Source organism: Lissotriton helveticus, chromosome 1_1 (assembly GCF_964261635.1).
Source record: "Lissotriton helveticus chromosome 1_1, aLisHel1.1, whole genome shotgun sequence".
Taxonomy (NCBI): domain Eukaryota; kingdom Metazoa; phylum Chordata; class Amphibia; order Caudata; family Salamandridae; genus Lissotriton; species Lissotriton helveticus.
The window spans coordinates 1,437,434,129-1,437,458,536 of NC_136057.1; the positions used below are offsets into that span (position 1 = coordinate 1,437,434,129).

At 44.7% G+C, this 24,408-nt stretch overlaps 1 protein-coding gene across 2 annotated transcripts in view; it reads left to right on the forward strand.

The window, feature by feature from the left end:
- The window catches only part of LOC144826956 (mitochondrial adenyl nucleotide antiporter SLC25A23-like), a 179,054-nt gene that overhangs the window by 133,251 nt on the left and 21,395 nt on the right, over positions 1-24,408 (forward strand). For both annotated transcript variants that reach the window (XM_078685421.1, XM_078685429.1), the window contains 2 exons: positions 4,713-4,820; positions 5,344-5,511. In XM_078685421.1, coding sequence (XP_078541547.1) covers positions 4,713-4,820; positions 5,344-5,511 — 276 coding nt within the window. The remainder of the gene's footprint in view (positions 1-4,712; positions 4,821-5,343; positions 5,512-24,408) is intronic.

Here is a 24,408-nt window from a genome sequence, read left to right on the forward strand (position 1 = left end):
CAGGAGAGAAGCCAGTACTGTACCTTTTAGCCCAGTACTGAACCGCAAAAGTAATCCTGACCGGGTTTACTAGTAACCTGAATTTTCTCCATAGGAATCAATTGTCTACTTTTCTATGAAATTTCTTCTGTCTACTTTTGAAAACTTGAAATATTCCATAAAAATCATACCTACTACTGGAACGTAATTACTTACCTGTCTTAAGTAGATACCCCAGTGCTGGACCTCGGAACCCAGTACTGGATTACAAAAGTAACAAGAACGTACTTTACCTGTAACCTGAATTTTCTCCCATTGGATAACATTGCTAGATTTTCACTGAAAAGTTTGTGTGAACTTTTAAAATACCTTTTTATTCTTTAAAAATCATTGCAATAACTAAAACGTTTTTACTAAACTGTTTTCAGCTTAGACCCCAGGACTGAATCTAGGATACAGTCCTGGAGTTACAAAAGTAATCGATAAAGTAATCAGCTGCATTTATGTAGAAAACCCCATTGAGCTCAATGCTAAATTGTGTTTAGAATTGTGTTGCCTACTGCAACCATTGTAGCTATTGTGTTTACAAAGTTTATTGCCTCTTTGCAAAGTAATTACATGAGAGTACTCATATCGAGAAAAGTATATTTTGATACCTGTTGGTTCTAAAAATAAAACAACTATATCTTTGGATAGAAAAACATTTGGCTAGAGTTCAGTTCTTGAGTTTGTGAAACCTTTTGCTGACTGAGTGTGTACAGCAAAGGCTTTACACTGTCCTCTGGTACTGCCTTACTGCTCGACCAAGCTACCACTTTAGAGAGTAAGGTCAGACCTGACTTTAACCTCTGTTATACCTCTGGGGATTGTGGACTCTATACACACTGTACCTTACCTTGGTCCAGTACATATAGAGCCACTTTCTCACATATATATAGGTCTACCAGTAGGTAGTTATAGTTAGGACCTATTTTCCATAGGAATCCGCAACATTCTATTTGGAATAACTTTGGCGCAGGTTGACGAATCTTCCGAAAACGAAACAAATTCTTTAGTTCTTCCACCAACTTGAAAACTTGAAAAAGGCATCGCCGAAACGCGTTGTTGTGGGCACAACAAAGTGTAATTGTGCTATCCTCTGGTGTGTTATTTTGCGTTATCTTCGGAGTTCCGGGGGTGGTAAATCTGTGAATATATATATATATATATATATATATATATATATATATATATATATATATATATATATATATATATATATATTCCAATACTTCCTTTGGCTTGCAAAAGAATTGGGGCGCACTCCTTTAGAATTTGATCAGGAAACAGGAAGTGATGTAACACACATCCACGAATACTTTTTAAACCAGTTTGAAAAAAGTGTAGAGTTGATCGTAAGTAAGATGCCAGCAGCATCGAAGCGCGTTGATCACTCGCTTTCATGTTAAAAAGATCGTAATAAAAATCCTACTGTGGAAATTCTAAAGGAGTGCGCCCCAATTCTTTTGCGAGCCGAAGGAAGTATTGGAATATTGTAACGGCGTGGTTCTGCCGTAGGGAGAGGCACCCATAACGAGCGCTGAAACGGCTGGGAAACCTGAACCGCTGTGTTGAGATATATATATATATATATATATATATATATATATATATATATATATATATATATACCACATATATATATATATACATGTGGCACAGCCCGCCTCCCGAGCCTTGAACAGGCTCGGGGGACCTCAACCTCCGGGCTGAAAATTCACAATAGGGGAGTTGGCGTGCAGCCCCTCTCTCTAAACTAAAGATACCCTGCCCACACTCTCCCAGACAGATAAGAGTAAAACAGAACTACTTTGCTCCTGCGTGTGTGGTGCTGGCCAAGAAGCCGCCTGGGGCTGCGGGGTCCCGGGACTTGCCCCGCGGTACCCCACTAAAGTTGGCTTATGAGTGCCCCGGGTAGGCACCAGGGCACCCACCAAAAGTTAAAAAAATGCTTGGCTCCCGCCACAGTGGTAGATTTGGATCCAGCTTTTGCCGCAGGGGTTCTGGGGCTCCTCATGCGGCCTTTAACATAAAAAGAAGGGAAAAAAAGGTTTGAGGATAACACATTTATAAAAAAGAATAATAATAGAGCAGCAGGAGCCGCTAATTTATTATCCACTGATGCTGACAAGGAGCGCCCCATAATGCCTTGCAAGGGCTATTTGTTTACATTTTTTAATTCTGATGGTGCCTGACCCCCACCCAACATTTTGTTTTTATGTTGCTGGGGGCTGGGGGGATTGCAGCAGCCCCCCAGCAACATAAACAAAAAACGTTAAGTCTCCTGGCTCATTAAATCCATGACCCCAGGAGTGGTTACCACTTTATTTTAAAGCACTCCAAGCTGGAGCTGTATGCTCTTCAATTGCAGTGCAGAGCTCCCTTGAGGTTGTTTCTGTGGCTATAATTTGCAGCTTGAGAAATGTTTTCAAAAAGACTCAAACACTAGCCTAATGTTTTTAAAAACATTTTTACTAATAAAAGAACACAATACCCATTATTAAATATTGCTATAGATGAATTTATGAAATATACATTTGATTATAGTTATTGGTGACTTTTTGATCTAGCCAACAGACCCACCTCTTTTTGTTTTTTTGACACTTTCAGAAAGTCAGTGGGTCTGCCTCACTTAAAAGGACACCCTTAATATTGTTACATGACATAGTCAGCTGTGCGCTTCAGCAGGGGGTTGGTTGCTGGAAATGGCAGTTGGCCATGCAGTGGGAGGGGGTTGGGCGTACACGGAGAGTTGGGTGCCAAACCCACGCCTGACATGGCAATTGACATCTTACTTTAGGTTTAAAAAAAAACGAAATGAACTGGAAATAAATCAAAAGTTAAAGTGACACTATAGTTAGGAATTGTAATAATATGTTACTTTACTTTAAAAATACCTTAGAAATTCACTGAAAAACAAAGGCTATGGGGGCATTGTAGTTAGGTAAAAATGTCAGTTAAAACGCACCATTTTAATTGAACAAAACTACTGAAATTCATCAGTTATAGTTATCTCAAGTAACTGTAACTCATGTCCTAAGGAAAATAACTCACGCCCTCGCCATGCACTGCTAATTACCTCATATATTACATCACTCATGACATCACTGATAACATCCTGCAATATCTGAAATGACAACACTGTGCATGGTGTGAGCAAGAGCTATAGTTATTTTAGGGCATAAGTTATAGTTACTTGACATAACTACAATTGGTGAACACACACTAACATATACACACACACACACACGTATATAAAAATATCTCATTTTATCTCAACAACGTTTTTCAAATACTAAACATCACAACATCAGTGATATATTGACATTCTTCTGTTCAAAGATATCTCCAGATGGTCGGACAGTTATACTGTAGGAGGCTCTGTCAAATTCCTATCTGAAAAATGATTTCCTAAAATCCAGAACCCCAGAACAATGTTTTGGATTTTAGATCAACTTGTAAGAATTCTTTCAGTAGTCTATGTGAAAGATATGTTTAATTTGTAGCGCCATTTGTATTTCTTTTGATTGAATCTGATGATGATTCTATTGAAACTTGTGAAGCCTTTTATAATCTGCGGAGGCACTGATTCTATCAAGAGTTTTTGTTTTCCAAGCATACAGATTATGTTGACTGTTCGTGTTCTTTATGAGACTGTGGCAAGTGCCTTTAGCCCTGTGCTCAATGTAACATTAATATAGCTGTGCACACAGTTATTTTGCTTTGGCAGCATCCAAGGTCATTGTGTGCTGCTGGCATGGATTTGGCTATTCAGGAGTTCAGTGTGTACTCCCAGCATCATTCCGAATGTATCGAGTCAGCATGTACTGCTGGCGCTGATCTGGTTGTGTGTGGTCAGTGTGTGCTGCCACTACTAATTTTGCTTTGCCTGGAGTCAATGTGGGTGATTGACACTAATCAGGCTATTAATGGGTGGTTGGCAGCCACAGTTTAAGCTGTGTGTGAGGCCTCTCTTTGTGGCTGGCACTCTTCTGGCTATTTTTGAGATTAGTGTAAGCTGCAGCCACTACTCAAGCTGCTAGTGGAGTTTTTATGTGCTGCTGGCAGAGATGCGGCTCTCCATGGGGTCGTTGTGTGCTACTAGTAGTATTGCAGCCATTCATGGGGTCACACTTTGGGGCTGCCTCTGATGCTGCTCTGCAGGTCACAAGAGTATGCTTCTGGCAATAATCAAGCTGTGCATGGTGTCATTATGTGTGGTTGGCAGTGATGGGTGTGGCAGTGGATTCAGTGTTGCTCAAGTACTGCTTTTTGTGTGAGTGGGGTCTAGTGTTCTAGTTGTTTATGGGGTCAGTTTGCTGATGGTGCTTATGCAGCTATGTAAGGGGCCAGTCAGTGCATGTCACTCTGTGTGTGGATAAAAAAGGGGGTGGTAATGGACGGAGCACTCTGTGTGTGGAGTCACTATTTGGGGTCAGTGTGGGCTGCCCCTGCTAATGTGGTTATGAAAATTAACACTTTACGTTTAGGTTCTCCGCTACCCTTGGTTTTGTAACCAGACTTCCCATTATGTAAGAATAGTTAGGATTAGGTGTTGTTCGCTTTTAGGGCAATTACAGCATTAACTTAACGAATTTAAAATGTAGCACGAGCAGAAGCATGAATAAAACATTGGATGTGCTGAATGAACACCTCAGTTTGTTGCTTGGACTTATGGAATGTTTTTATTTTAGATTAAGCGACTGATCCGGGGACCACAGGAGACTCTGCGTGTTCAAGAGAGGTTCGTGGCTGGGTCCTTGGCAGGGGCCACGGCTCAAACCATTATCTACCCAATGGAGGTGAGACCCATAAGGAGCACTGGCTTGGGTTAAACAGTGAGTGTCCATTGAGACCAATGAAGGGGGTCATTTGTATGAGTCTGTCCACAGAGACCAGTGATCTGAGAGGCCAATAAATAAAATGAAGATGATCGAGGATGTCCATAGTGACTGGTGATGGGGTGAGTTTTGCTCTACTCCCCACGGAGACCAGTAAGGAGTATGGTCCCTTATTATAAATTGAGGCATTTGACAAAAATAACATCAACTGCTGATTGGTCTGACTTCCACTTGTCTACAGAGGCCAGTGACAAAGTTGGCCACTGATTCTTCAGTGCAAACATGGCATTTGGCCTTGTGCCATACTGTTGTTTCTGTAATATTCCAGATCTTTCTGGATATAAGTAGTTGGTGATTTTCCAAGGTTTGTCCTGTTTTGTGGCTAGGTTCTTGACAGTAAGTTCATGGCTTGCTAAAACGTTGCACAAAACCTGTGAGTGTTACGCACTGATGTCCCCGATAACTGCAGTCTTCTTGTCTACAGGTGTTGAAGACCCGCTTAGCCCTGCGGAAGACCGGTCAGTATTCTGGAATGGTAGACTGTGCCAAGCAAATCTTGCAGAAGGAAGGTGTGCGAGCATTCTCCAAGGGTTACCTACCAAACATACTGGGAATCATCCCGTATGCTGGCATTGATCTGGCAGTATACGAGGTAGGAATGTACTGCTGGCATATACATAGGAATGCAGTCTGAGTCTGCCAGGGTTACTGATCTGGGTCTGCACAAGGTCAGTCTGATCCGCCGCATTTATATAACTGTATATGGAGTCAATGCTGTGGGCACTTTTCATGTTGTTTAAGAGCGGAGTGTGTCTAAGGCCCTGATCCGACTGAGTATGAGGTAAATGTTTGCTATCTGCATTGGTCTGACTGTGTGTGTAGCTAGTGTACTAGATTTGGCACAGATCACAATGTGTATATGATCACTCTGTGTCACCAGCATCCATATGGCTGTCTTAGGGTACAGTGCGTCTGTTGCATGCACTTCTCTTGTTGTCTGTGCTTAGCGGGTCTAACACACCACTTTGCGGCAGCATAGCAGGTCTCTCTCTGTTGTGTCTGCAGTAATATGGCTATACAACCACTGTTGCTGATCTGGCATGGTTTGTTCTAGGGCAAAGCAACATGTGGCATGCACTTAGAAACCCATCTCCTGGGGCATCCGAGCCCCACCAGTGAACAAAAAATGTAGCCTCATTGGTAGCTGAGAGGGGTTGCAAAATATCACTTTGCTTATTGTGGCAAAAACCTTTTTATCAGCACTGTGCAGACCCTCCAGGATTTCACGATTTGCAAAACAATCGCGAAATCTGTAGTTTTGTAAAAATGCAGCGATTTTTAAGAAACAGCCCGCGAAATTTTGAAAATGTAGATATGGGGTTTAGTTTGAGCAAAGCAAGATCTAATGAGCGGCAGTAATGGTTTCCAGAAAGGCAGCCATTATAGCAAAGTGCATCCCGATAATGTCTTCAAGTGGTTAACCCGGTCCTGTGTACCACACAGATAACCGTGAGAACATGATTGAGCCTTCTCGAAGCCGAGCAATACTTTTTCATTATTTGCTCATTTAATAGTTGTTTTTATAGAGCACAATATCCATTCAGTTGTGTGCCAAGGCGCTACAGCTGCCATCGTACTTGTATAAATCATGATGGGAAGAGCGCAGCGCTTGCTGAGTATGTGTGACTAGAGAAATACGAAATAAACCCCATGTTCCACTCGAGTGCACTTTGCCCTGCTGCAAAGCATAACATTCAATGCACACGGGCAGAGCACACAGCCGGGCACTGTAGCAATATGTATGTGGTCATGTATTTTAAATATATTCATCGTACAGCAAAAGTGCAAGTGATGGCTTTGTGATTTTTAATATATAACATTGTATATGTTAAATAAGCCACCATGCCCGTCTACTCAACCTAAGTTCACATGCGCCATGTACTCGCTGCACCAAGATATTTCTGGCTGATGATGGGCGTTTTGTATAAGTAGAGACCGACAATTATGGTGATTTGAATGTGCCAGAAGGCAGCGTTTTGACTGTGTCGACAAATCCTCATTTTAAACTTGGGGGTTAATGCAACCTGGGACCCCGACCGTGCTACTGTGTTCACACTTCGTCAATAGCAGCCTTGAAGGCGTGGGGTGTGCGTGGGGGGCAGTGCAGGTGTTTAGATACCAGGCCACAGTGTCGGGGTGGGGGAGGATCTGCGTTTCTCCAGTATTGGGGTATCTTTCAGAGATTCACATGCCTGAATCATTCCCCGTCGTCGGAGTGGGAGTCCCATGGTACATAAAAAAAGAAATAAACATGCATAACATAATTATATTCTAGGTATACTAGAACCAGGAAGTAAACAGCTAGGAGAAATAGGAAAACATTTTCCCACTTTCATGACTCATCCAAGTCAATTTATATAGTCCACACTACAGCCAATCAGGCGTCAGCACCCTCCAGAATGTTCTCCTAAGAGGCTCAGGCTCTCAGATTTTCTACCGCACGTCGTGTGAAGGGAGTCTCCATGAGCTTCATTTATGATGTCTTCCTCAAAGAAATCTCTCTCTATAGGCCTTGTGAGTCTTGTGGGAAGCTCTGGCTGTTTTCAGAAGATCCTCAGAAGAAGTGCATTTACTGCTTATACCCTGACCACCAGGTGAGAGACTGCAAGATCTGTAGAACTTTCCCTCAGAAGACTCTGAGGGATAGAGAGGGGCGTTTACTTCTGTGGCTACAGAAGATTAAGGATCAGGGCAATACATTATCGGAAGTTGGGAGTATTGCTTCTTTTCAACAGGAACAGGGGTGGGAGCACACTGCTTCACCTCCCAGCAAGGTTCGCCCCTGGCATTGTGGTCAGTAGAGATTACAGTCTTTGAAATTTGGGGATTGCTGAGTAGGCTGCTAACATTTTTCTCAGGTCAGGTACCTATCACAGGCATGCGGGTGCTTCATCCACGACCTTGTCAGCTCAATGACTCACTGGAGTACTTTTAAATAGGAACAGGGGTGGGAGCACACTGTTCCACCTATCGGCAAGGTTCTCCCCTGGCATTGTGGTAAATGCAGTTTCAGTTACTTGCTTGCTTCAAGTGTGCTTCTTTTCAGACTACCTCCTCTAGGAAGAGGACTGCTGACACGGACTTATCTTCTACTGGGGCTAAAGTGGCGAAAAAACAGCACAATTCCAAGAGTGCTAAGATGCCTTCTAATTAAAAAAAAGGCTATTCCATCTTCTAAAAGTAAGACTATGCCTTCTACACCTCCGAAAAAAAACTACAAAGCCTCAAGCCTCAAAACAGGTGTCTGACAAGGATTTACCCCAGAAAAGAGGTCCCTCGTCGACAAGCTCAACGACGACGCATTCGTCAACGAAGCCTTCCATCGCCGCGGTGACGACGTCGACTGTTACTTTCTCATCGCCGAAGCCACAGATGATGATGTCGTCGGCATCTTCGCCGGCAACGCTGGTACATGTCTCCATAAAACCAGTACCGTCGAAGGAGAGAATATCTACCGTCGACGTTCCTTCGACGACGAAGATTAAAAGAGTGTCGTCGACGATTGCCTCGTCGACGACTCCTCCGTCGACGGCTGTCTCGTCGACGCTGCAATTGTCTTCGTGTACGGCTCTTCAGGTTTGGTCTTCATCAACGCCTGCAGCATCTTCTACATCGTCTACGGCACCATCTACACAGTTACTACCGTCGACGGCAACATCTTCTTTGCTACAAAGATGTGGTTCTTCATTGGAGATCCTTCTCCAATTACCATTTCCTCTGCTAAAGTTCCTCTAAAGTTACCGAAACAATTGTTGTACTATGATGATGAATCGGATGAGGGTGACAGATTTCGTACTGCCAGAAGTCCTTCTGAGCTTTTCATTAAATATCAAGATGTGGACCAGGATGATGATTTTTGCCAGGAGACTGTTACTTCACCTCCAGATCCAATTCCTGCGGCCCAAATGCCTTTGGATCTTCTAAATAATTTGCAATACATGTTGGACGATTATTATTGCTGTTTTCCTCCATCTGAATCGGCTTCCTCTATGCCGCCCACACCTGCTCCTCAACATTCATCAGCATTGAGGTCACTCAGGCCACTTTCTCCCGTACCTTCGCATCACTCTCAGGATGCTCACACTTCTGACGACGACGTTAGGGAGGAAGGAGAATTGGATGACCAATCGCTCTATACGGAATGGGATGACTACCAGATACAAACTCTGTCTACATCCACTCCTTCTCCTGCCGACTCCCCTCCAGTTGATATTGGAGCTTTTCATCTTCTCATGGAAAGGGCTACACAACAATTTCTTCTTCCTATGGAAACAAAAAAGGATGATTGTTTCCTTTATGATTTCAAGGATCAACCAAGGAAACAGATAAAGTCTATCCCAATTATTGACTTCATTTGGCAGGAAGGACTAAAGGTTATGAAGGCTCCTGCCTCTATTTCTGCAGTCCTGCCCCGCCTCGAGAAGAAATACAAGGCGCCGGACAACTCGCCTGCATGTCTGATAGGACAGCCAAAGGCAGATTCTGAGATCACTCAAGCAGCTCAACGTCGAGCGCGGAATCCCTCCTCTCTACTGTCAGCTCCTCCTGATCGAGATGAGAGACGTCTGGACGCTATTGGGAAGAAGGTTTCGACCATGGCAGCAACACCGGTCCGTGCAGCTAACTCACTGGCTATCTTAGGACGATATGATAGACCGATGTGGTCGGGCATCTCTCCTTACATCGACATGTTGTCGAGCCCACTAAGTCAGAGGCATTCAAAATACTTCAGGAAGGGGAAAGAATCTCGGCTGAGATTATTGATTCGTCTGTGGATGTTGCGTCTACAGGTTTTCAACAACTGGCAGGTGTGAGAAGTTAGCCTGGCATATGATGTCCACTAGTTCTAGTGGGCACCTTTCACCGGTCTAATCGACCCTTATTGATGATGGTTGTAAAGTCAACCTTCTAGAAAGCTATCCTAGTGATAGCATGAACCAGTCTTCAGGCTAAGACTTCAGGAGGCGAGTTAAGCAAGTTGTTTTACCATATATAATCCCTTGAATACCAAATGAAAGGTCACCACACAAGGTATATATCAAATATATATGTATTTAATCTAAACACAACCCCTCTGCACTCTTTATGAGGTCAGAGGTTAAAATACAATACAAGTCACACAGTTAATATACGATAAGTTGCACAGTATACTTTATGCCCTAGGGGTCTCACAAACCATATACTAAGAAAGTGGTATAAGTACCACGTGAGAGTTAGAAAGCATGCCTAGGGCCTGTAGAATTGCTGGGGCTACACTAAACAACCAAGGGTTAGGAAGTAGGAGACCCACAGAGCCGTGTGCAGTGTCTAAACACAGGCGCGGGTTCCCATTGACTTTCTATGGAGTTCGTAAAAGATACAGAGTTACAATTTGAGGGCACTTCCGGATGGACTAGGATGGAACCCTTTTAAACTAGGACACTTCGAGAGTCAAGACCCACGGGAACACCGGAGTACTTGTGTTACCTCACCCAGGGAAGCTGGGTGCATAGGTGTCTTTTCGTTGTTGTTTTCTATGGAGAGCTGCAAAGTGCTGCAGGCGACCATAGGAAAAGTGTCCGGGTGGATCCAAGGGTGGATCGGTGATGTGAAGAACCTGAAAGCAGAGGGGACAGGGTCTCGGTCACTAGCCAGTGACCAGGAAGGAACCAGGCGATGTCGCGTGCTTGAAGGTGGAGAAGGTGAGTTTGTCTCTTCAGCCACGAGGTCCAGGAGGCATCGACGATGACCAGGCGCTGTATTAGAGCTGTCCCACGATGGATCTAGATGACTGCGGTGTCGGTATCCGGATTGGACCCAACAAGCCTTGGCAACCACAACCCACGCAGGATGTCGAGATTGGCTCTGTTACAGACCAGCAAGGTCTGTGGCGCTTCTCCTTTTCAGGGAAGCTGGATCAAGCCTGGAGCAACCAGGAAAGCAAAATAAATTCAGGATGGTGTCTTCAGAGGGCTCACTAGCCAACGGGCAAGGAACCGGAAAGACACGTTGAGCTCAAATGCAAAGGCGGGGCCCACGGGACACTCGCGGAGTGTGGGGGCCTGAGCTTCAGTGCAAATGGTGCTCGGGCTGGGGCTTCTCGTACCCCAATGCACAACTTACTGAGGCTTCAGGAAAGGAGTGCAGGTAGCAAAATGCAGGATGCCCAAGATGTCCGGTCCCACGTCTCTCGTGTCTGCCACGGGTCTCAGCTTTGCTGTGGATGTGGGTCGGGGTCAGAGAAGTCTGGAAGTCCAGTTCTTGAGTCGCAGAGTCTTCAGGTTCCGACTGGAGCCTTGAAACTGCAGACCGGCAAAGATGCTGTTGGTGCCTGTTTGCACAGAGTGGTCACTCCTTGACCACAAGGGAGATGTCTTCCATCTTCCAGTCAGAATGGAATGTCAAAGGTCCAAGATATGTCTTTCAAAGATTCGTCCAGGATAATCTAAAGTCCTGGGGCCACAGCTCCTATACTTATACTAAGGATGGGGGCTGGATTACCTGACTAGGTCCCTCCTATGGGTGGACCTGAGAAGGGGGTGGTTTCACCCCTTTCCCTTTGTCCAGTTTCGCGCCAGAGCTGGGGCTGGAGTGCCCCAGCAACTGGTTTGAACTGGGCTATGCATGGAGCACCTTGTGTGACCCAGGCAGGGTCTAGATGCATTCACTGAATGCAGCCCTCCCTGCCCCAATACACACATCCCCTGTCTGCGGAGGTGCTGGCACCTTCCTGGACAGGAAACCTATTGTCCAGGCAGCCCTTGCTGGAGTTTCCCCCAGCAACAGGAGGACAGACTCGTGTCTGTGGCAGCAGCATCCATTTTGTGATGCTGAGGCTCTGTTTAACTTTAACCGGGTAAAGCAGTAAGTCACGTGTCTTTTCCCTCTATGAGGGTGGAATGCTACCCCCGCCGCCAGAATTGTCGGGGGGTAGTATTCCAAAGTGTTTGACACCTTACATGACATGTTTTGATAAAGCCAAACCAAAGTTAGCATTAACCGCAAGGATTATAATGCACTTAAGAGTATATGGCATGGCTATAGAACAGCTATAAGGAGATGGTTCCGAAAGCTGCAGAGGGGCTCAGCTCGTGCTAAGGCACCCTCTCACATAAAACCAAGCACTCTGCCGCCAGAATTGTCGAGGCCTACTACAGAAGTGGCTTATAGGTGTATATGTGTCTATATATAAAGGTAGATATAGGGATACTATATCTAAGTAAGGGGTGATTACACCACCTTACCCAGGCTGTGAGAACAGACCTGTGGTGTCAGTTTGGAAGGCAAACCAGGGGTGGCACAATACATGCTCCAGCCCCTGGTAGGTCTAGGGTGCACCTATGCCCTGGGTACCTATGGTACACTATACAGGGGCTCACAAGGGTGACCCAGTAACCAATCTGGTATGTACCTAAGGTACATGGAGTCCATTTTATAGAGAAAGCAGTCTGGGGCCCTGAATAGCAGGGTCCCAGGCCAACTAAGTTGAAAACCAGCAAAACACCAGGAAAAAAGTTGGGGTAACCATATAGTCAGATTCCACCTTCCTACAGCAGGTGCCGCAGTCCTGCGGCAACAGGGCTGGTTAAAATCAACATCTTTTCGCCAGGAGGTTCAGGCAAAAATAATGGATATGCCTTTTGACGGCGAGTCTCTTTTCGGTCAGCATGTTGATGAGGCCTTACAAGCCATTAAAAAGGATACTGAGACAGCAAGATCTCTAGGAACTCTTCAGTTTTGAAAACCGCCTTTTCGTGGCGCTAGGTTCCGCGGATCCTTCTCTTCTAGAGGAGGTTATAATCAACAAAGGCAATATCAATCCTATCGGAGTAACCAATGTTACTCTTCCCAACGCCAACAGTCCTTCAGGCAGCAACCATCTACCTCCTACTCACAAAACAGAAGGAAGTCTAATTACCGCAGACGTGATACATCCAAGAAACAGTGACAACTGCCACCTGCTCTATCACTTACCCCTTTAAAAGTTGGAGGAAGAATCTCCAGTTTTTTCTCAAATTGGTCGAATATAACAATGGACAGATGGGTCTTGGACATTGTAGCCAGAGGCCATGTTTTAGAATTTGTAAAACTCCCTCCAAATTCTCCTCCAGAGGGACACCTCCAGCTCACCTGTCAGAGCTTTTTTCCCAAATAAATTTGATTTTAAGGAAGGGAGCGATCGAAGTAGTCCCTCGACTGCAAAGCGGGACCGGTTTGTATTCCAGATTTTTTCTAATACGGAAGAAATCGGGAGAATGGCGTCCCTTCCTCGATCTCCGCTCCCTCAACAAATATCTAAAAAAAACTATCCTTCCAGATGCTAACTTTTCAAGAAATCCTTCAAATCCTTACGGCGGGGATCACATGACTACCCTCGACCTCCAAGACGCCTATATTCATATACCAATCCTACACAGACACAGAAAGTTCTTGAGGTTTAGAGTGGCTGGCAGAGACTTCCAGTTCAAAGTCCTTCCATTCGGACTACGTTCCTCACCTAGGGTCTTTACCAAGGTCTAAGCACCTGTGGCTGCCCACCTTCGACTCGAAGGAATTCAAATTCTCCAGTATTTGGGGTGTCTTTCATTCCCCGTCATCGGAGTGGGAGTCCCACGGTATATAAAAAAGCAATAATATGCCTGTAATAACCAAAAAACCTTGGTAATAACCAACCAGGAAGTAAAGTAGCCCTAGCTATAGGAGAAAAAGCTCCCACAATCATGACTATGCTAGTCATTTTGTATAGACCAAACTGCAGCCAATCAGGCGACAGCACCCACCAGAATGTTCTCCCCAGAGGCTCAGGCTCTCAGATTTTCTACCGCACGTCGTGTGAAGGGAGTCTCCCTGAGCTGTGCTCAGTTTCTTCTTACTTTGGTTGGTTTTTTAACCTTCAAAGGATGTCTACTTCTAAATCCCTCTTTAGGGCTTGTGATTCCTGTGGAAAGCTAAGGCTGTTCAAGGAGGATCCTCACAAAAAATGCATATACTGTCTGTATCCGGATCATGAGGCGAAGGAATGTAAAATCTGCAGAACCTTCCCTCAAAAGACTCTCGGGGACAGAGAAGGTCATCTTATCCTGTGGCTTCAGACGATAAAGGACAAGGATAACCCTGTTTCAGAGGTAGGGAGCATTGCCTCGGGGTCTTCTGTTTCCTCAAGGAAGAGGAAAACTGAGGTTGAGGTGGCTTCTCCCAGGGCGAAAGTGTTGAAGAAGGCCCAATCCTCTCAGGATTCTGGCTTGCCTACTACTTCCAAGAAGGTGTCTCCACCTGTGAAATCTGCGCCCTCAGGGAAGACTGGGAAATCTACAGTTTCCAAAGCAGCTACTCAAAACATTTCACCTCAGATTACACCTCTAGCCATAGCAGAGTCAAGTACAGCCTCATCGTTGCCATCTCTTCATGTGGCCACTTCTTCCACTTCAACAGTGACTTTTTCCTCACCAAATCAGCTATGGTGACGTCTTCAGCCTCCTCACCGTCGACGTTGGTTCAGGTACAATTTAGACCCATCCCGTCGACGAAGATAGTCCCATCGATCGAAGACGGGAATCCTGAAGGTACCGTCGACGAATTCTTCTTCGTCGATTCAGCCGTCGACGAATATCCTGCCGTCGATGAAGAAGGCCTTACCGTTGACATCCTCGTCGACGAAGTTTCCGTCGACGACATCCTCGTCGGCGAAGAAAATTATACCGTCGACGAAATCCTCGTCGACGAAGCAGACACTTCCGTTGAGAAACTCCATCCAGTTGTGGGGCAAGGAAGAAACTTGCAGGTGGGATGTACATTCCAGGCTGAAGGACCCAGATTCATTGTGACCACAGATGCTTCTCTGGGGGGATTGGGGCGCCCATCTCCAAGGGATGACAGTCAGTGGCAAATGGAGGGAATTGGGCCTTGGATCACAACATCAATCTGTCGGCGGTCCATGTCCCAGGGGTTGCCAATGTCCTAGTGGACTCACTCAGCAGGTCCTCTGGAAGCAATCACGAATGGGAGCTATATCAACCATCCCTGGATCAGATATTCCGAGAGTGGGGTCATCCCGACCTGGATTTGTTCGCAACAGATCAGAACCGGAAATGCCAACGCTTTGCAAGCTGGATTCCCCACGAAGACTCGTGCGGGGATGCCCTTTCGATGAATTGGTGTCGAATATTTGCATATGCTTTTCCGCCAATTCCGTTAATTCCCAAGATCATCAGGAAGATGAAGAGTCAACATGTCGCCTAATCCTAATTGCTCCAAGGTGGCCCCGGCAATATTGGTTCACCGAACTTCTCCTCCTCTCGGAGTGCAGGCCAATACAACTGCCTCGAATACCGAATCTCCTGACAATTCAGAGGGGCAAAGTGTACCATCCGGATCCAGTTTCTCTGAAATTATCAGCTTGGCTCCTCAGCACAATGAATTCGCCCACTTAGACATTCCTCATGATTGTCAAGAGGTTCTAGCTAACGCCAGAGCACCATCAACGATTAAGACCTACAAGCTCAAGTGGAAGCGTTTCTGTGCCTGGTGCCAGACTGTTGATCTGCATCCCATTCATGCTAGACCAGAACACATATTGCCTTTCTTCCTGCAGCTGGCTAGATCGGGTTTGGAGCATTCAACCCTGAAGGTGTTTCTAGCAGCCATTTCCCGATTCCGTCAGGACGGATCGAACTCTCTGTTTTCTTCAAGAATAATCCAGCAATTTTTCAAGGGTCTATTTCGTATGTTTCCTCCGATTCGACGACCACCTCCTGTTTGGCATTTAAATGTGGTGCTAGCCCAGCTCATGCGTCACCCCTTTGAACCGATCCATAAGGTTGACCTTAAGTTTATTACTTGGAAAGTACCTCTACCAGAAGTGTCAGTAACATTCAAGCATTCACGTCTAAATCGCCTTTTTTACAATTTACCTCTGATTCGGTGGTGCTGCGGACCAATCCAAGGTACATGCCCAAGGTCCCTTCGGACTTTCATTTAAATGAGCCGGTAATCCTCAAGACATTTTTTCCAAATCCACAATCACCGGCTGAACGAGCTTTACACTCCTTGGACATCAGGAAATGTCTTAAGTTTTATCTTTCAAGAACAGCAGCTGTGCGCAAGACAGATCAGTTGTTTGTGGCCTATGGCAGACTGCGCCAAGGCTGTGCAGTATCCAAACAGACTATCGCCAGATGGGTCTCGTCAACAATTGGACTCTGTCATCAACAGGCAGGAAGACCCTCACAGGCCTTCCCTAGAGCGCATTCTACAAGGGCAGTTTCCTCTTCCACTGCTCTGTTTGCTGGTGTGCCTCTGCTGCAAATCTGCAGAGCTGCAACGTGGTCCAACAGACACACTTTTACGAGGCATTACTGTCTGGACTCAGCAAGTGATGCAGATGCTTCGGTGGGAAGAGCAGTTCTTCGCAATCTTTTCCAATAAGGTGAGCCTCTGTTCTCCCGCCTCCTCTGTGCTCTTTTTAGACGCTTTACAATGTCTTTTGCATTTTATCATTATGCATGTATACTATGTCACAATTAGCGTCTAGGAGCATTATGTTATGAGTACTGCTATCTATTCTGATTCAGGCATGTGAATCTATGAAAGACACCCCAAATAATGGAGAAGAACAATAGTTCTGTCTTATGAATATGTTCAAAAGGATGGCGCATGAGTTGCGAGAGCACAAAGTTAAGATTCCAGGATGGGGGTGGACGGCGGATTGGAGGAAACATGCGAAACAATCGCCTGTAGAACTGCTGAATGATCCTAGAGGAGTATAGCGAATTGGAACCATCCTGTCGGAATCTGGAGATGGCCCCTAAGAATACCTTAAGTGTAGAATGCGAAAGGCCTGATCTTGCCAAATGCAAAAAGAAAGGCAGAATTTGTTCCGGTTTCGCGTGGATTGGATGAATGTTGGCGGCTTGACACCATAGGCAAAATCGTTTCCATTTGAGCCTGTATGTCTTTATTGTGGAAGGCGCTCTAGCATTGGCTAGAACTTCTCTACAGTCAGAAGGAATGTCTAGGTGAGCGAATTCAAAGTGCTCAGGCGCCAAGCTTCTAAGTGCAGAGAGGCAGGATCCGGATGGCAGATCTGTCCGTTCTGAATGGATAGTAGGTTCAGTATTGGTCGCAACTGAATAGGATTGCACTCGGAGAGAAGGAGAAGTTCGGTGAACCAGAACTGGCGAGGCCACCTGGGAGCTAGGAGTATCAGATGACAAGGCTCTTTCTTCATTTTACGGAGAACCCTGGGAACCAACGGTATCGGTGGGAAAGCGAAAGCATAAATCTGCGACCAGTTCATCGAAAACGCATTCCCGCACGAGTCCTTGTGGGGAAGCCAACTTGTGAAGGATAGGCATTTGAGGTTCAGACTGGTCGCAAACAAATCCAGATCGGGTCGACTCCGCTTCTGAAAAACACAATCCAAGGTTGGTTGATGGAGCTCCCACTCGTGATTGGAAATTGTTGACCTGCTGAGGGAATCCGCTAGACAGTTGGAAACTCCAGGGACATGGGCTTCTGACCGATTTATTCGATGTCTGATCGCCCAGTCCCAAATCTGTTGAGCTTGTTGAGACAGCAAAGCGGACCTTGACCCTCCTTGTTTGTTCCAGTTGTGCATACTTGTCGTGTTGTCTGTTCGGATCAACACTGATGCGCTGAGAATGACGGTGCAAAAAGACTTCAGGGCTAGGAAGATCGCTAGCAACTCTAAGCGGTTGATATGCCAAGTTCGTTGTTGAGCATCCCATTTGCTGCTGACTGTGAGTGCTTGTAGGTGTACTCCCCATCCCTCGAGAGAGGCGTCTGTGGTGATGACGAATGTTGGAACCTCCACTAGAAATGAGCAGCCTGCTGCAACGTTTCTCCTGTAAGTCCACCAGCATAGAGCCTCCTGCATCTGAGGGCTGATGTGAATGAGATTGTCGAAGGATCCCGAAACTTGCAACCACTGGTTGTTGAGCTCCTCTTGCAGAGGTCTCATCTTGAGACGGCAGTTGGGGACCAGGGGAATGCAGGATGAAAGCATCCCCAGAAGCAACCTGAACTGTCGGACTGAAACGCATCTTTTTGATCACAGAAACTGGGCGAGTTTGCAAAGTTTCAGTTGCCTTTCTTTTGAGACAAAGGCTTGCGTCCACAGAGTGTCTATGGTGGTTCCCAAGAACGTTCTTTCTTGTGATGGGACGAGGTGAGACTTGTCGAAATTGATGGTGAGGCCCAGAGATTGGAAAAGAGACAGTCATCTCGGAGTATGGGCATTTGCAATTGTGAAGGAATTCGCCTTGATAAGGCAGTCGTCTAAATAGGGGAAAAGAACAATAGTTACTTACCTGTAATCTGTGGTTCTCCAGTATTGGTGTCTTTCATAGATTCACATGCCTGAATCATTCCCCGTCGTCGGAGTGGGAGTCCCACGGTATATAAAAAAGCAATAATATGCCTGTAATAACCAAAAAACCTTGCTAATAACCAACCAGGAAGTAAAGTAGCCCTAGCTATAGGAGCAAAAGCTCCCACACTCATGACTATCCTAGTCATTTTGTATAGACCAAACTGCAGCCAATCAGGCGACAGCACCCACCAGAATGTTCTCCCCAGTGGCTCAGGCTCGCAGTTTTTCTCGCATAGGAGTGAAACCAACATAATTGCCTGAGGGAGCCTCTGAGGGGAGGTGGGCGGGTTGCATGTGAATCTATGAAAGACACCAATACTGGAGAACCACAGATTACAGTAATTGAAGTTTCGTTCATGGAAGCTGTCTCTGTTGTTAGCTCTCACATCGGCTAGACGAGTCAGCAACATTCAAGCCTTCACTATTAAACCCCCTTTCCTACAATTCACCAGAGATTCAGTAGTGCTACGCACTAATCCAACTTTTATGCCTAAAGTACCTTTGGACTTCCATCTCAATGAACCGATCATTTTAAAGACTTTCTTTCCAAACCCTCAATCCTCTGCGGTAAGAGCTTTGCATACTCTTGATGTTAAGAGGTGTCTCAAATTCTATTTACAGAGAACATCCTCAATCCGAAAATCTGATCAGCTTTTTATAGCTTATGGAAAAATGCATACAGGACATCCAATATCTAAACAATCTCAATCTATTGTTCGTTGGATTTCTGATGCAATTTGTTTCTGTCATCAGCATGCAGGCAGACCATTACAAACAACTCCGAGAGCACACTCTACTAGAGCAGTCTCTTCCTCTACTGCTCTTTTTGCTGGTGTGCCTATTTATCAAATCTGCAGAGCTGCTTCGTGGTCCAGCAGATGCACCTTTACTAAGCATGGAGGCTGCTAACAATGCAGACACATCTGTGGGACAAGCGGTTCTCCGTAATCTTTTTAAATAAGGTGAGCCTCTGTTCTTCCTGCCTTCTCTTTGGTATGTCTTACATACATTTCTCTTATGATTGTTTATGGATAAATATATGTGAATGTGTATATATATTTATATATATATATATCACAGAGATAGATCTCATATACTTACATACATGTGTATCTAGCTCTGTGATTACATATTGCCTCTTATATGCAAATGGTTTTATGTCATGATCAGAATCTCACGAGTATTATGATGAATTCACTGCTCTCATTCAGGCATGTGAATCTATGAGATACCCCAATAATGGAGAAGAACAATATTTACTTACCTGTAATCTTTGGTTCTCCCGTATTGGGAGCTTTCATAGATTCCCGTGCTTCCCACTTCAAACATTTGTAGGCTGAGCCCCCCCAGCTGTTTTTCTTTTAAAATGTCGGGCCCTCCCACCACCTGACAGAAATTTCTGGCATCTCGTACACCACATAACCGATCACCACCTTCATATCCCTGGCCTTATCCGGTAAATAATGTCCAACACAGTAAGTGTGTTTAGTTAATTGCAGGTTTGTGAGTGGGTGTAGTTAAATGACAGAGGCTTATTACACAGCTCTAAACTCAATCTTCCAGCAGGTAAATTAGTCATCAGACCCTGGTGAACCACACCTGAATATAAGTGATGCCGCTTTTATTGTCGCCTAAAAAATGCTGGGTATACAAGGAACTTTGCCGTGTCAGCCCCCAGTAACAAACCCGCCCCCCCCTTTCCAGCCTCTCAGGGAAACGCCCGATACTCGGTGCGGCCAGTCAGCTTTGCTACCACCCTCCAATGGTGCCCCTCATCTTCGCATAGACCGTCCCTCATGTGTATTTGATTTCTTTTATAGTGCTACTCATCCCAAGGATGTACGGCAGGTTGTCGGAGTGCTTTACATCACACACATATTATATAAAGACAATGACTCGTATAAATGTGAAAGTCAATGTTCTGAGGGCTACACGTTGTAATAATTCTTTCATCAGTCATTCAGTCTTTCACCATTTATTTATTTCACCATGTCCTTCCATCTGTGTGCCCATCCATGGCCACACATATTCAACCATTTGCAAACCTATCCATCACATATCCTTCAATCCATCATTTCACTCATCCATCCCTCCATCCAACCTTTCACCCTAGCCATCTGTATACTCATCCATCCATCCATCCTCCCTTTCTCTCTCATCCCCCTTTCTCTTAGGCATCATCTAGCGTTCCATCCACCCACCCAACCATCTACGCATCCATTCATGAATCCATCCATTGACCCTATCACTCATCCATCCTTTCTCTCATCCATCCTACCTTTCACTCCTTCACTCATCTACCCATCCTTTTGTCCATCTACCCTCCCTTTCACTCACTCATCCACCCTTTATTATTATTAATTATTATTATTATTATTATTATTATAATAATCCACCCTTTCACCCATACATCCATCTATTTATCTTTTCTCTCATCCATCCTCCCCCTCACCCATCCATCCTTTCTCTCATTATCCATCCATTCACCCTTTCATTCACCCTTTCACTAAACGACTCTGCCATTGAAATTAAAAAGCATGGGCACATCGTGACCCATCCATTTCCCCTCCAACCCTCTGTGACCGCTGAACCCCCTCCATGCCCCCCCCACTCACCTTCCCCCACGGACTTCGAAAACTTGGCAGCACTAAATGGCCCAGCAGTATATTAGGGCGCAATTCCATTACAAAAGCCCATTCCACTTACCTGTTGGTGATATTCGAAGGTGTCAAGAGACCAGCAAACTACGTCACTGCACGGCGGTCAAACCAGGAAAGCCACCACAGCACACAGCAAGGCACAAAAAAGGCAGCACGCACGAAACAAACAGCAGGAATGAAGAAACAAGTTGGTGCATTCAGCAGTTACTTGCAAGCAAATTTTGCGGCACTTCCTGCCATCTATGCTGCTGCCACCTCATTGGTGGAACGTCAGTGGTGACGTTCCTATGTGTTGATTGGGCTGCTGTTCCGGAGCTGGTCAATCTAAAATCCCCATTTGAAATGGGTAAAGAAATATCAGAAGGAAAACGACTTGCGATGTGAAAACAATGGTAAGAGTTTAGGGTGGAGTGCGCGAACCCTCCTGGGATGGTTTTGCGCCCCCCCCCCCCCCCCAGGGGGGCGCGCCCTACAGATTGAAGAGCACTGCCTCAGAGGCTCTTCTATACTCTTTTGTTGTTACTCTAGATCACACTTGTGCTAGAAAATTTGAGAGCCTGAGCCTCTGAGGAGAACATTCTGGAGGGTGCTGACGCCTGATTGGCTGTAGTTTGGACTATATATAATGACTTGGACGAGTCATGCAAGTGCGAAAATGTTTTTCTATTTCTCCTAGCTGTTTACTTCCTAGTTCTAGTATACCTAGGATTTAATTCTGTTATGCATGTTTATTGCTATTTTTCTGTACCGTGGGACTCCCACTCCTACAACGGGGAATGATTCAGACATGTGAATCTATGAAAGATACCAATACTGAAGAAACACAGATTACAGGTAAGTAACTATTGTTCTTCTGCTCAGTGAGAACCGGATTGGTCACTTCTGTAGCAGCTCTTCCGATGGTGGTTTGTGGAGGGGCCTTCCTGTAAGGAAAGAGGTGGTCTTCCGTGGTTAGATCGCCTGGGAGCTGCATAGCACCTTCTCTGATGAGACTGCCCTGCACCCTTGAGACATGGAGCTCTTAGACATCCGTCGCGTTTATTACTGTCAGGCACGTGCCCCGAGCAGTGCACGACACAGGATCACCCTGTGCGTGAATAGCCTTTCTGTCTGCATCGCCAAAGAGCCGAGTTTTGAGGTCACTTGATTGTAGGTACAATGTTTTAATGGTAGGTTGGGGTGAAGTGCACCATTAGATGATTTCAATAAACTGTCGACAGGGATTATTCGAGCGGCACTGGCTTTATCTGACAGTTACTTTTTAAACATATGTACATGCCTTTATATGCCAAAAACCGCAAATGGAAATCAAACCATTGCCTCGACTTAAGAGCACCCTTGTGAAAAAAAGAATGAATAATTTTGAAGTGTAGCTGCATCTTCCGTCCATCCATTCACCCATCCCTGTACCAATCTTAGGCACCTATCTGTCTACCCTCCCATCCTAAGCACTGTCATCCATCCAGCCATCAATTCATCCAGCCAGCCATCCATCCAGCCATCCATCCATACATACATATCTGTGCCTGCACCTATCCTATGTAACAATGCAGCATTGTCTCAACAGGTAGCCATTTAGTAGACAAATACATAAAGAAAACAAATCATTTGTAGTTCATTGTAGGAACTATTTATACACTGCTTTGTAACCATTTCCCAAAGTATTACTTTTTGCGTAGTTTTTTCGCTGAAACGTAATTTTAATGCACGAGTCACCTACGCCGTTCACCTTCTACAGGAGCACATTTGTGAACACCAATGTTTGGGTTACACTTGCATAAAATGTAATTTAGTGCTGATATATCTACAACTGTTTTAATACAGACCAATTTACTTGTTCCACCTTAATTATTGTGGTCGGCCTTTCTCTCCTTTGCGCTACTATTTATCTGTTGTCTTTATGTATTTGTCTACTAAATAATCACTGGTTGAGACATTGTTGCATTGTTACATATATCTACCCGGGTCTCGACTGAAAGTAATTTGAGTGGTGTATAGGTTAATCAGTTATTTGGATTCAGAAGGATAGCGGCGGGATAGAAGAGGGAAAAAGGTTTGCATTTATACAACGCTTGTTACCCCTGCAGGGGTACCTACATGGGCACTAGAACATCCCAGGGAGAAATACAGCTCCCTTCCACAAGGTTAGGAATGGAGCTGTGCTTCCGTAGAGCTGCAGACACTTTAAACATGCCTATTTCAAAGTGGAATACTCTGCTAAAACAGTTTCCATTGATTTCAGGCTGAAAATGAATGATTACTTGTAAAATAAAGTGCCTAAAAAATGCCGCTAAATTTCCATATTTGTGCCGCTAAATTACCATATTTGTGCCGCTACATTTGCTAATCCATGCCGCAATATCCTGGGGGGTCTGATTGTGCACAAGGTCCCTGAAAAAAAAACTTTGTATGTGATCAGCCGGTTTTCAGAAGTATTAACGATATAAGACCCAGCAATAAAGCCAGATAGGATTAATACTATTTACCTATTATTTTTTTATTGTAAATGTCCCCTACCTTTTTCTTTCCCCATCATAGTATTAGAATGCAAGTCGTTAGCAGGAACCCCTATTAATAGGTCTCTTAAACCACATTCTTCTGTTTCTAAAATATTCGAAATGTCCACTTTAAAACTCAGATAACATGGAGCAATTAGTTGTCCTCCATACAGTTATTGCATGCTTGAAATGTCATCAGTCGTCGCTACACATTTATTTCACAGGTACTTTGGTAAGAAAATGCTTTACTTTTGGTAAGAATATCTAGCAGTTCTCCTTATATTACTAAGAGGACATGTTTACATTGTGATGTCTCTCACAGTAGAGTTTTGTAATATAGCTGACTCAGATCTGGGGTGTGGAAATCTATGGCACCCTTGCTCAAAATTAACTTTAGATTTGGTAACTAAATAAATGCCTTTTTAATTAGTTGGTACGTATTTACAGCTTTCCTCGCATATCAATCTGCTTCCACAACAAGTTTTTAAAAAATTGAGGCTTATGTTCTAAAAATAGACTTTTTTTAAAGGCATCTTCCCACCATTAATAGACTAAGAAGGCAGAAAATACGATCTCGAGATGACAATTGCAGTGTGGACACTGTAGGCGTCAGGTCAATGGTATCATGAGTCACACTGTCTTCACCTATTGTTGGCACCAAAAAAACTTCATTTAAGTCAACAAAATTATTGTCATGTCCTACCACTAGACATCAGGACAGTGCACAGCATGTGAAGCTAGAATAATCTCAAAGTTATTGTTACAGGGTAACCCTCTTCAGTAGGATTTTCTGATTCACATCATAGGCAAATAATAAATAGCCTGGTTTAACAAGTTAAACACATTTTCCAAACTAAACCCTGAAACTCATTTTTCTTTCTCCTATGAAATGATAACCAGCATATCTCTTAAAAGAATATCAATGATGGTTAAGTTATGTCTACTCAAACTCTAAAGCATTC